This window comes from Bos taurus, chromosome 3 (genome assembly GCF_002263795.3).
Source record: "Bos taurus isolate L1 Dominette 01449 registration number 42190680 breed Hereford chromosome 3, ARS-UCD2.0, whole genome shotgun sequence".
NCBI lineage: Eukaryota > Metazoa > Chordata > Mammalia > Artiodactyla > Bovidae > Bos > Bos taurus.
Window position 1 is genome coordinate 28,927,783 of NC_037330.1, and position 14,136 is coordinate 28,941,918.

Genomic DNA, 14,136 nt, shown 5'->3' on the forward strand with positions numbered 1-14,136 from the left:
CATCAGGTACCATTTGGGAAAGGGACAGATTGGTTGAGATGTATGTTGCTAAAATTCTGTAAAGTGAAATCTGTATTGGTTGAAAATGGTTGATCATTTTTCCTTTGCAGCAGTGTAAGCCTGCCTGTCACCATTTATAGTTGATCTCTGATTTCTGTATGGCTGGTACTTAGCTTTGAGATCTTAGCATAAATGTCACTCTAAAAGAATCTTTTTCTGTATATCCAATCTATAGTTTTTAACCGTCCATGTCCTCTCTGTCACATCACTATTTAAATTGTTTTCTCATTAATTAGAATATAAGGAAAGGAAGAATAGGACCCTGTTTTGTCTTGTTTACTGTTGTATTTTTAGCCTTTGAATGCTTCTGGCAAATAGAAGAATTCACTGACTGGATACTTTGAAGTCCTATTAATGACATATATAAGTCACTATGACATATATTACATATACATATTTTGTGATTTCATATGTATATCTTGTGACTTATATATGAGTGTGTGTATAGACATACACAGAAAAGTATTTAAAAGTGCAGTTTAGAGAATGACTAAAATGGAAATGAAATAAAATCTGGATTCTTGTCTTTTACTTAGCTACTTGATAAATGGAAATATTAGGTACTTTAGTTCTGTGGAAAAGAAAAAAAAAAAAAAAAACTGCTGAGATGCCAAATGGCATCATCAGCCAAGGAAGTTTGGAAACCTCTTGGCTATAGTTAATTCATTCTTTTTTTGATAGTAATTTGGGTTGTTTCTAATTTTGGCTAGTATAAAAAATAATAATAATTTTGGAGTCCGAGAAAATAAGATCTATCACCACTTCCACTTTTTCCTCTTCTATTTGCCATGAAGTGATAATTCCGGATGCCATGATCTTAGGTTTTTGAAGTTGAGTTTGAGTTTTAAGCCAGCTTTTTCACTGTCCTCTTTCACCCTCATCAAGAGGCTCTTTAGTTCCTCTTCACTTTCTACCATTAGAATGTTACCATCCCTGTGTGTGAGATTGTTGATATTTCTCCCAGCAGTCTTGATTGAAGCTTGAGCTTCATCCAGCCTGGCATTTTGCATGATGTACTCTGCATGTAAGTTAAATAAACAGGGTGACAATATACAGTCTTGTACTCCTTTCCTCGTTTTGAACCAGTCAGTTGTTCCATGTGAGGTTCTAATGGTTGCTTTTTGACTCCACATACAGGTTTCTCAGGAGACAGGTAAGATGGTCTGATATTCTCACGTCTTTAAGAATTTTTCACAGTTGCTATGATCCGCACAAAGGCTTTCTTTCACATAGTCAGTGAAGCAGAAGTAGAAGGTTTTCTGGAATTCCTTGTTTTCTCTGATCCAACAAATGTTGGCAGTTTGATCTCTGGTTCATCTGCCTCTTCGAAAGCCAGCTTGTACATTTGGAAGTTCTCAGTTCACATACTGCTGAAGCCTAGGTTTAAGGATTTTTGGCATAACCTTACTAGTGTGTAAAATGAGTGCAGTTGTATGGTAGTTTGAGCGTTCTTTGGCACTGCCCTTCTTTGGAAGGAGGAATGAAAACTGACCTTTTCCAGTCCTGTGGCCACTGCTGAGCTTTCCAAATTTACTAATGTATTGTGTGCAGCGCTTTAACAGCATCATCTATCACAGCCTTGTTGTAGTGAATGGGCTTGCTTAATTCAAATATGCCATTATATATATATATATATATATATGTATGTGTGTGTATATATATATGTATATATATCTGTTTTAAAACTATGAACTCATTTTCCTTTAAAATTATTTATGCAAATACTTTGTCTAGAATTATGATGCTTTCTTCAGTAAAGGTTTGAATTTCCTTTTGCCAGTTCATTTAAGCACTACCAGGTTGAGGCTATTAAATACCCAAAATGAAATTGTTTTAGACCATCAGATGATGTGTACTTGGTCTAAAAATTCGTATAGTGTACTTTGTGACTACTACTTCTAAGGATTCATCTCTCTTCCACAGCATTATAGTAACTTTCCTTTAGTCCTGTAGAGGTGGTAGAGGAGCAAATGACTATTGGTGGCAAAGGTAACACACTTGTGAAACCATCATCACAGTCAGAATAGTGAACGTATTTTTATCATTCCCAAAAGTTTCACTTTCATATTTGAAAGCTGTTTCTGCTATATCTCTAATTCTAAGTTGACAGTTTTCTTTCACTACTTTAAGACGTAGCTCTACTCTGTTATGGCTTGAATTGTTTCTAGTGAGAAGTCTGTTGTCCTTTTTAAAAAAGTTAATTTATTTTAATTGTATTTCATTACAATATTGGGATGGTTTTTGCCATACATCAGCATGAATTGGCTACAGGTATACATGTGTTCCTCCCATCCTGAACCCACCTCCCTCACTACCCTATTGCTCTGGTTGTCCCAGAGTACCCGCTTTGGGTGCCCTGCTTCATTCATTGAACTTGTGCTGGTCATCTATTTTAAATATGGTAATGTATATGTTTCAGTGCTGTTCTCTCAAATCATCCCACATTCACCTTCCCCTCTTGAGTCTTAAAGTCTGCTCTTTACATCTGTCGCCTTTGCTGCACTGCATGTAAGATCGTTGGTACTGTCTTTCTAAATTCATGTATATGTTGATATACAGTATTTATCTTTCTCTTTCTGACTTACTTCACTCTGTGTAATAGGCTCCAGGTTCATCCCACCTCCTTGAAACTGACTCAAATACATTCCTTTATAGCGGAGTAATATTCCATTGTGTATAAGTACCACTACTTCCTTATACATTCATTTGCTGATGGACATCCAGGTTGCTTTCATGTTCTCCCTATTATAAATAGTGCTGCAGTGAACATTGGGGTACATGTGTCTTTTCCAATTCTGGTTTCCTTGGTGGAGGGTGTATGCACAGCAGTGGGGTTGCTGGGTCTCATGACAGTCCTTTTCTCAGTTTTTTAAGGAATCTCCAAACTGTTCTCCATAGTGACTGTACCAGTTTTCATTCCCACTAGCAGTGTAAGAGGGTCGCCTTTGCTCCACACCCTCTCCAGCATTTCTTGTTTGTAGACTTTTTGATGATGGCCATTCTGACTGGTGTGAGATGATACCTCGTTGTGGTTTTGATTTGCATTTCTCTAATAGTGAAGTTGGGCATCTTCTCATGTGTTTATTAGCCATCTGTATGTCCTCTTTGGAGAAATGTCTAAGTCTTTTGCCCACTTTTTGATTGGGTCATTCATTTTTCTGGTATTGAGCTGCATGAACTGTTTGTATATTTTGGAGCTCAACTCTTTGTCAGTTAATTCATTTGCTATTATTTTCTCCCATTTTGAGGGCTGTCTTTTCAGTTTGCTTATAGTTTCCTTCATTTTGCAAAAGCTTTTAAGTTTAATTGGGTCCCGTTTGTTTATTTTTGTTTTTATTTCCATTACTCTGAGAGGTGGGTCATAGAGGATCTTGCTGTGATTTATGTTGCAGAGTGTTCTGCCTTTGTTTTCCTCTAAAAGTTTTATAGTTTCTGGTCTTACATTTAGGTCTTTAATCCATTTGAAGTTTATTTTTGTGTATGGTGTTAGAAACTGTTCTAGTTTCATTCTTTACACATGCAAAACTATAATAAAAAATCTTCCAACAAACAAAAGCCCAGAACCAGGTAGCTTCACAGGTGAATTCTTCCAAAAATTCAGATAAGAGCTAACACCTATCCTACTCAAACTCTTCCAGAAAAATGCAGAGGAAGAAAAACTCCCAAACTCATTCTACAAGGCTATGATCACCCTGACACCAAAACCACAAAGATGCCACACACAAAAAAAACAACAGTCCAGTATCACTGATGAATATAGATGCAAAAATCCTCAACAAAACTCTAGCAAAAAGAATCCAACATATTAGAAAGATCATACATTATGATCAAGTGGGCTTTATGCTAGGAAGCAAGGATTCTTCAGTATTTGCAAATCAATCAGTATGATATGCCAAACTGAAAGATAAAAACCATATGATTATTTCATTAGATACTGTTCTGTCTTTATTCCTCTGTACATAATATATCTTTTCTCCTCTTGGTACTTAAAATTTTTCTTTATTATCAACTTTAAGCAGATTGAACACAATATATCTTTGTGTAATTTTTAAAATGTTTCTTGTGCTTGGAGGGTGTTGAGCTACTTAGATCTATGTACATTTTATAGTTTTTGTCAAATTCGGGAAATTTTATTCCACTGTTACAATTTCTTCCAATATTTATTGCCTCTTCCCTCTCCCTCCCCATTTGGGGATGCCAGTCATACATGTATTAATTTTATTACAGTTGTCCTAAAACTCACTGTTCCTCTATTGGTCTCTCCTCCAGTTTTTTTCTGTTTGATTTCAGATGGAATTAAGAGCAGGTTGGATGTTACAAAAGAAAAGATTAGGAAATTTGAAGAAAGGTAGCAATGTAAAGTAACAGCTTGTTCTACTAATGAAGTTTTCAGTAACTGAAACATGAGTTGATGTCATTGTGTTCCTTTCGTGACTTAGTTTTTCTTCTGTTCCTTTTCTATTTAATGAGAATCGTAATGTCTTCCCCAAGCTTTCTTGAGATTTCTATCCTTTTGGTTCTCATCATGTGTGCTCAGAGTGCATGCTCTCTGCAGCTGTTCAGTTCAGTCGCTCAGTCGTCTCTGACTTTTTGTGACCCCATGAACCGCAGCACGCCAGGCCTCCCTGTCCATCACCAACTCCTGGAATCCACCCAAACCCGTGTCCATCGAGTTGGTGATGCCATCCAACCATCTCATCCTCTTTCATCCCCTTCTCCTCCTGCCCTCAATCTTTCCCAGCATCAGGGTCTTTTCCAATGAGTCAGCTCTTTGCATGAGGTGGCCAAAGTATTGGAGTTTCAGCTTCAACATCAGTCCTTCCAATGAACACCCAGGACTGATCTCCTTAGGATAGACTGGTTGGATCTCCTTGCAGTCCAAGGGACTCTCAAAAATCTTCTCCAACACCACAGTTCAAAAGCATCAATTCTTCGGTGCTCAGCCTTCTTCACAGTCCAACTCTCACATCCATACATGACCACTGGAAAAACCATAGCCTTGACTAGACGGACCTTTGTTGGCAAAGTAATGTCTCTGCTCTTTAATATGCTATCTAGATTGGTCATAACTTTCCTTCCAAGGAGCAAGCATCTTTTAATTTCATGGCTCCAATCACTATCTGCAGTGATTTTGGAGCCCAGAAAAATAAAGTCAGCCACTGTGTCCACTGTTTTCCCATCTATTTCCCATGAAGTGATGGGACCAGATGCCATGATCTTAGTTTTCTGAATGTTGAGCTTTAAGCCAGCTTTTTCACTCTCCTCTTTCACTTTCATCAAGAGGTTCTTTAGTTCTTCTTCACTTTCTGCCATAAGGGTGATGTCATCTGCATATCTGAGCTTATTGATATTCCTCCTGGCAATCTTGATTCCAGCATGTGCTTCCTCCAGCCCAGCATTTCTCATGATGTACTCTGCATATAAGTTAAATAAGCAGGGTGACACTCTACAGCCTTGATGTACTCCTTTTCCTATTTGGAACCAGTCTGTTGTTCCCTGTCCAGTCCTAACTGTTGCTTCCTGACCTGCATACAGGTTTCTCAAGAGGCAGGTCAGGTGGTCTGGTATTCCCATCTCTTTCAGAATTTTCCACAGTTAATTGTGATCCACACAGTCAAAGGCTTTGGCATAGTCAATAAACCAGAAATAGATGTTTTTCTGGAACTCTCTTGCTTTTTCGATGATCCAGCAGATGTTGACAATTTGATCTCTGGTTCCTCTGCCTTTTCTAAAACCAGCTTGAACATCTGGAAGTTCATGGTTCACATATTGCTGAAGCCTGGTTTGGAGAATTTTGAGCATTACTTTACTAGCGTGAGAGATGAGTACAATTGTGCGGTAGTTGGAGCATTCTTTGGCATTGCCTTTCTTTGGGATTGGAATGAAAACTGACCTTTTCCAGTCCTGTGGCCGCTGCTGAGTTTTCCAAATTTGCCTGCATATTGAGTGCAGGACTTTCACAGCATCATCTTTCAGGATTTGAAAGAGCTCAACTGGAATTCCATCACCTCCACTAGCTTTGTTCGTAGTGATGCTTCCTAAGGCCCACTTGACTTCACATTCCAGGATGTCTGGCTCTAGGTGAGTGATCTCACCATCATGATTATCTGAGTTGTGAAGATCTTTTTTGTACAGTTCTTCTGTGTATTTTTGCTACTTCTTAATATCTTCTGCTTTTGTTAGGTCCACACCATTTCTGTTCTTTATTGAGCCCATCTTTGCATGAAATGTTCCCTTGGTATCTCTAATTTTCTTGAAGAGATCTCTAGTATTTCCCATTCTGTTGTTTTCCTCTTATTTCTTTGCATTGATTGCTGAGGAAGGCTTTCTTATCTCTCCTTGCTATTCTTTGGAACTCTGCACTCAAATAGGTATATCTTTCCTTTTCTCCTTTGCTTTTTGCTTCTCTTCTTTTCACAGCTATTTGTAAGCCCTCCTCAGACAGCCATTTAGCTTTTCTTCACTTCTGTATCTTGGAGATGGTCTTGATTCCTGTCTCCTGTGCAGTGTCACGAACCTCCATCCATAGTTCATCAGGCACTCTATCAGATCTAGGCCCTTAAATCTGTTTCTCACTTTGACGGTATAGTATAAGGGATTTGATTTAGGTCATACCTGAATGGTCTAGTGGTTTTCTCCACTTTCTTCAATTTCAGTCTGATTTTGGCAATAAGGAGTTCATGATCTGAACCACAGTCAGCTCCCGGTCTTGTTTTTGCTGACTGTATAGAGCTTTTCCATCTTTGGCTGCAAAGAATATAATCAGTCTGATTTCAGTGTCAACCATCTGGTGATGTCCATGTGTAGAGTCTTCTCTTGTGTTGTTGGAAGAGGGTATTTGCTATGACCGGTGGTGCGTTCTCTTGGCAGAACTCTATTAGCCTTTGCCCTGCTTCATTTTGTACTCCAAGGCCAAATTTGCCTATTACTACAGGTATCTCTTGACTTCCTACTTTTGCATTCCAGTCCCCTATAATGAAAAGGACATCTTTTTTGGGTGTTAGTTCTAGAAGGTGTTGTAGGTCTTCATAGAGCTGTTGTTGAATCCTTATGGCATTATCATCTCCCTTTTGCATATTGCCTTGAGTAAGGAACATAACCTCAGTTTAAAATTCTCCCGAGTACTATTATGAAGTCTTTATGTATGCTGTAGGTCTTTTGTTGTTGTTGTTGGATTGAGGTATTTTATTTTAAACAATGCAAATCATTTTAAAATATTGCTAAAAATATCAGTGATAAACAGCTTTAAGCCTTTACTGTGCTTTAATAAGCAAAATAGTATATTTATTTAAGTGTTTTATATTTTTTTGATCAATTTAATTCTTGGACTAATCCTGTAAGATATGATTATTCTGTATTTTTCTGAAGAAGACCTGAGACATAGAAAGTTGTCCAAATCATGTTACTGTGATGACTGTAATATTACTTAGTTATTAAGTCTTTCTAAAGATTTAATGAGAATCCATGTAAGATACTTAGCAAAATGCCTGAAAACATTGTAAGTTCTCAAAATGAGCTAATTGTTATTTCTAGATTGGTAAATGCTTAGATAAATTATGTTTGGACTATTTTTCAGAGTAATCTTGAGGATAGAATAGGTGAGTATACTGAAAAAATTAGCTATAAATGGATACTTTTTGTAAGTGGATGATTGGTTCTGTGGGATTGAATCTGTGCTTTAATCTATGCTTGAAAATTTATATAATTTGTATTTATGAAATTTTATAGATAACTGATTTAAGGAAGAAACTGAATCGGAATTGCTACATATCAGGTTTAAAGGATGTTTACCTAGACAATCAGTTTGCATACAAACCAAGATGATATATTTCCCTGGAAGTAGCCAGAGTAAAATCTTATCAACTGTTAAACACTCTGACAGTTACTAAGAATAATTACTTGGCAAATAGAGTGGCATCCTTTTACAACTCAGGGTCTGATAAGACTTTAAATGTGCATTCAGAAGTTACAGTTTGCAGTTTTAGCTAAGTGATTCTCAGCCTTCGGAAAAATCCTTTATTCACTTCCCATACTTATGAGAGCCCTCTTTTCAAAAACTTAGCAAATAGCTTTAAATAATAGTTTATTTCTCAATAAATTGATATATATGTATAAGCATAATGATTCTGTTCAAAACATGATAATTGGTAGTATACATGTTATACTGAGTTTCTGTAATTCTAGCCAAAAGGAGAAACAGTCTTAACTTGTAAGCCCATCATTACTAAGTTTGCGTGCGTAATTTTTATATAGACATGTTGAAATACACAAAATAAGTCACTGTGGTGAAGAATTCCATGTTAAGAATCACTGCTTCATATGCAAGATTAAAATCTAAGAAACTGCATATTACATATTAAAAAAATTGTGCTTGATCCATTTATTAGTTGTTCTTCCCCCTCATTTCTGAAGTATTTCAACTATTAACATTGATTCGTTCAAAAAGAAAACTCAGTGTTAGTTTATTCTGTTAGCTAAGAGAATCAGAAGGAGCTTGTAGCCAAAACTACTGTATTGTTCATTTGGTTTTCAAGCTCGTTAGTATTTTTCTTCTAGTAATACAGTAGACATTCATTCAAGTGAATGGAAGCAAATCTGATTATCAGTGTTTTACCAATCTTGATGGTTAACTGTTATTTATTATCTGAGTCCACCTTCAGCAAAATGTACAGTTGTGTTTAACACCTGGTACCTCCCTGTTTTTCTAGCTTTGTCTTTTCCTTAGCCCTGAAACTTACAGATGACTTCAGAACTGTGTGCTTTTGTACATTCAGATTGTTTACCCCAGTGAAAGCTCTTAACCTTTCTCCCAGGTTTGTTTACCTAGAAAGGTCTTACTCACCCTTTAACATCCAGTGTAGATGTCAACACCTATATGAAGGCAGAAAAGGGAATATACTGTCTCCTAGGTGTATCATGGTGTATTTGCTTCCTGCTTGTTCATATGAATGCAGTAAGACATTTCTAGAAGTAGGATTCTGAAACATTATTTTGAGTTGAGAAAAGAAATAAAATTGTACAGATATAAATTTAATGAATTAAAATTTTGTAAGTTATGGTACTAGTTGACCTTTCTGCCCAATGCCTTCTTATTTGCTGACATATTTAAACTCTGGGTCAAAAGATCTTTCTTCTTTACAATGTAAAGCTTAAGTCAAAAGGGTTAGCGTGGAAATCTCATATTCCTGCTTTGTCCATACAGATTAAACAAAGTAAAATTTCATTTTGGCCTTTGAGAAATAAATGGTATAGGAAATGAATCAAATCTTGTTCCTTTAATGTTTCTTCAATGAAGGAATAGTCTGGCTCACCTTTGTAACAGAACCTCTTTTAAAAGCCTTTTAAATTAAAATACTCACATGCTTTTGTGCTGTTTAGTTAATATATCATACAAGTTATCATGTGCTAGATTTTACATTGTAGATAGGTTCTTTTTTTTTGCTTTAAAATTTTTCTCCTTGAAAATCATAAAATGATATGCCTGTTATGTATATTTCACTATAATAAAAAATTTTTAATGCACAAAATAAAAACCTCATTTGCCAGCTATTTTGTGTAACCGCACTCACCCTATTGTTCTAAACTTGGCATTCTAATTCTCTCAATTTTTCCTTTACATCTTAAACCCCATCACTCAGCAAACTTTCCTTTTGTTAACAACTTCATAGCCTTTCCTCCTGTATTTACCACAATGGAGACCTTTACTAAAGGTACAAACATTTAGGTGCTCATAGCCTTCCTCTGCATCTCAATTTCTGCTTTTACTTTAATGATCTGTGTCCACATAGACAATGAAAACTTCTTCAGTGCCTTGAGCTTCTCTTTTCTGGCAATCTTTTCTTGATTCTGCCTTAGCTAGGCGTTCAGTTTTTAGGTTATATCATGGATGTTATGGCTCCAGTTAAACTTTCAAATTACCAAAAATGTTGATCACTGCGACAAAGTCAGAGACCATTGTTCAAGCTTGTTTATTCAGCTATACCCATTAGTACTGTACCCTGATCATCTGAACTACTGTCTTTAGAGTTCTAGCTGATCTTCCCCTTCTCTCTTCTTCAGATCTTTTATATTATATTTCTGTATGATTTTCCTGGTGGCTCAGATGGTAAAGAATCTGCCTGCGATGCAGGAGACATGGATTTGATCCCTGGGTCGGGAAGATCCCCTGGAGAAGGAAGTGGCAACCCACTCCAGTATTCTTGCCTGATGAATTCCATGGACAGAGGAGCCTGGTGGGCTATAGTCCATGGAGTTGCAAAGAGTTGGACATGACTGAGCAACTAACACACACATATATTACAATAGTAGCAGTGATTTTATGATTTTGAAATTGTGGGAAGTTTTCCCACCTTTGAAAGTATTTTGTGCAATGTGATTATATTTTCTGATTTAAAATGTATATAACTCATGCCAGTATTTGGATTTTTAAAAAATGCAATCCTGAATCAAAACTCTAATGTAAGAACACTTGAGCAGTTTTGAGTGATTTTGTTTGTTTTATAGTGGATTCACTGGGTCAGGTTAAGAGTGAAGGGGAATTGATAGTTAAAAGTTGCTGGTGATGTAAGGGGTGTGTGTCCTTCTTAGAATGTTGATCATTTAAGGTTTCAAGATTGACTCATCCAGCAGTTTTCATTCCCAAATCACAGTCATAAATTTTCTGTTTTAAATGTAATTTTTTTTTGTTTGTTTGTTTTGAAGGTATCAGTTTTTGGAAGAAGCTTTTCAAAACCAGAAAGGTGCAATTGAGAATCTACTGGCTAAGCTTCTTGAGAAGAAGAATTATGTTCATTTTGCAGCTACTCAGGTGCAGAATAGGTAAGTGTGGTTCCTTAAAACCAAAATTTCACATTAAGGATTATTAAACACAGTGGGTCCAGTTTAAATTTGTTTTCCTTCTATATTAAGCATATATAGAAAAGATTTTTTTTTTTGAGGAGTAAATGATTTGAGGTTGGATTATGATGTTTATTAAAGAAAATTTAATTCACTAAAATTTTGGATACTCATTTAGGATACCTCATTGACTGTTATATAGTTAATATCACTCTAGTCTTCATAAGGCTTAGTTAAGTGTAGAAAAAGCAATTATTGTATAAAGAGTTAAATTATAAAATTTTGACTAGAGACTGTGGAAGACAGAGGAGAGAATATGAAGAACGGTGGGCAAATTTTCCATCTGTAAAACAAACATTAAAAACAGTACTTATCAAAAAAAAATAAATAAAATAAAATAAAAACAGTACTTATCTTAGTTGTATTATTATGAGAACACAGTTTCTGGCACATAGTAAACCCTCAAATTTTAGCTTTTTAAAATCACCAACACTAGTTTTTAGAACAACAACAATAGTTTTTAGAAATCCTATTTTTGTTAATTTCTAAATTAACTAAATTTGTTGATAAAGCACGTGGGACTGAGACTTTTCTGGTGGTCCAATGGTTAAGACTCCATACTTCTACTCCAGGGGCCATGGGTTTGATTCCTAGTTAGGGGACTTGGATCATGCAGTGTGGCCACAGAAAAACAAACAAAAACAGACACAAAAAACCCACAATGGCTGTTGGGACTAAGTTCATAAGTGAGTAGGTTAAGAAGATTAGGACTCTTAAAGGAGTCCTTGCAGACAAACACTTGGAGCTGGCATAATTAAAACCCCTATGTTCCTAGAGGTATGAATAAGGGTTCATATGTTTTTATTCTTTAGACTCACAAAATTAAGACTTCTAGGATCTCTAGAATATTAAAATTAATTTTTGATGATTTAAAAAGACCCATTAAATACTTAAAATATTGAAGATGAATGAATGGTGATTATATAGTATATTAGGTAATAATATGTTAGACATTAAGAGATGTTATAACTTTCATCCTAAAAGGTTATACCAAAGGAAAATAGAGGCTCCTCAGAGAGTGTAGACAATATGTAAATGTATATACACATATACTAGTCAGGAACCACTAGTTCTTGTGGTTATGTCAGGATGTTTTTTATGCTGTTATATTGTAGATGATATTGGAGAGGATAACTGTCTTCTCATAAATTACAGATGGTTATCCTTTTCAGACAAAGGATAGAGAATTCATATGCAGTCCTGTATTTTTATACCATGTATGTTATGCATATTTTGTATAAATGTTCCTCAGTCTGTATAGACAAGTGAGGCTTATGTGTCGTATGATTACAGATGGTTGGAGAAAGAATTTCATCTCCAGAAAGCTTTAAAATAAAGCATTTAAGATTAAAATCTATAATTATACTTCTTTTAAATTCTTCGATGACTTTTCTCCATTTTTTAATGTACATTCATTTATTTTTCTCTTCCTTTACAATCGAATGTAAATTATCCATGCTTAAACCTAGGGGTGTTTGACTCTACTGTCAGCATGCTTAATGATTTCAACCTTTGGCTGAATCTTTTTTTTTTTTTTTTTTTAAATTTATTTATTTTTAATGGGAGGATAATTGCTTTACAATGTTGTGTTGGTTCTGCCATGCATCAGCATGAATCAGCCATAGGTATGTGTATGTTCCCTCCCTCTTGAACCTCCCCTTCCTTTCCGAATCATTTTGAGTCATGTATTTCTTAGCACTAGTAATTAGCACTCTGATTTAAAAAAACTTGTCCTGTACTCACTTTAATAAGATAAGGACAGCACTGAGTAAAACTTTCAAACCAGTGCCTGATGTACAAAGGAGGGAAAACTACATTCTTGATCCAGTGTATTCAAGTTATTCAAATTTGTACTTGATAAATGAAAGGCAATTTTAGTGGTTGAAAGTGTTAGTTATAGTTTGTATAAAAGTAGAATGTGTAAAAGTTGAAGGTTACCATCTTATGATTGTTTGTTAACATTTTATGTATTTATATTTGTGGGATTTTTCTCTTCCTATTTTATAAATAGCAAGGTATTGGCTATTTCATATTTGCAACCAAAATTTTTATAACTTAATGGCAGCTTGTATTTATTTCTAAAACATTTAACAGCTATTTTTATAAAAGGAATGAAAGTGTTTTATTCCCTTAAAACATTTTGAGAAGTAAGTCATTTTGAGAAAAACCCATGCAATGAGTATATATGAATTCACATTTGAAGTAGTTATAAGTGAACCTAAATGCTTCTACGCTTCCTGCTATTTCAAAAGATAATAGTATTGGTTGCAACATTGGTTCTTTGCTCATTGTTCTTGAAAAGCACTATGATTAAATAGAACCAATGTGCCATATTTAACACTAACCAGCAATCATTGATGGCAGATGTTTGTATATCACTTTCATGTCATAGAAACTAAAGGAGATTGCCATGTAGTGTAATAAACTGTCCTTTATGAACTTAATTTAAAATTACTAAATATTTAATTCATTCTTTGTCTATATACATAACTTGTTTGGGCCAAATTGAGTGGTCAGGCCTGCCAAAACATAAGTTGTACATTTGACATAAATTTAATTACTCGTTTAAGTGCCCAGTTGGATGAATTTCTGTTACAGTTGGTAATTCAGAGACGTAGGATAAGTCGATAACCTAATGATGCATTTCTCTTATTCAGGATAAAAGAAGTAAATGAGACTAACAAACGAGTAGAACAGGAAATTAAAGTGGCCATTTTCACCCTTATCAATGAAATTAATAAGAAAGGAAAATCTCTCTTACAGCAGCTAGAGGTATGGTTCAAAGCCAAAATAAAACAAAAACTGCTTCTCTTGCTCTTTAGCTGTTTTTAATGTTTATTGAAAGCTCTTTTAGATTGGTTGTGGGGGGTATGAAAGTAAAGTCAGTTAAAATTTTTTTCGTGTGTTTTTTTAATTGGAAAATCCTCTTTTCAAGTTAGTTACTTTATAGCCCAATTTAATTAATAATACTTTAGCTATATCAGTTAGGAGATAGTGTTGGCCTCTTAGAAATGAAAGAATTATTACTAAAATGTGATATAAATGAAGACAAAGCTGACCTGCCACACTCCCTCTTCTCCCCTCAGATGGGCCCTCAGTTTAACTTTTACGTGTGAATGTATATTGGGAGTCTTACTGACTCATGCGGGTGCTTCATTTTATTTTTTAATGTTCCATAGT

General features: G+C 35.2%; 1 protein-coding gene across 3 annotated transcripts in view; it reads left to right on the top strand.

Annotated features, from left to right (window-relative positions):
* Positions 1 to 14,136, top strand: part of TRIM33 (tripartite motif containing 33) — a 144,061-nt gene that overhangs the window by 90,045 nt on the left and 39,880 nt on the right. For all 3 annotated transcript variants that reach the window (XM_005204040.5, XM_059884670.1, NM_001206018.1), the window contains exons 5-6: positions 10,762 to 10,878; positions 13,614 to 13,728. In XM_005204040.5, the coding sequence (XP_005204097.1) occupies positions 10,762 to 10,878; positions 13,614 to 13,728 (232 nt within the window). The remainder of the gene's footprint in view (positions 1 to 10,761; positions 10,879 to 13,613; positions 13,729 to 14,136) is intronic.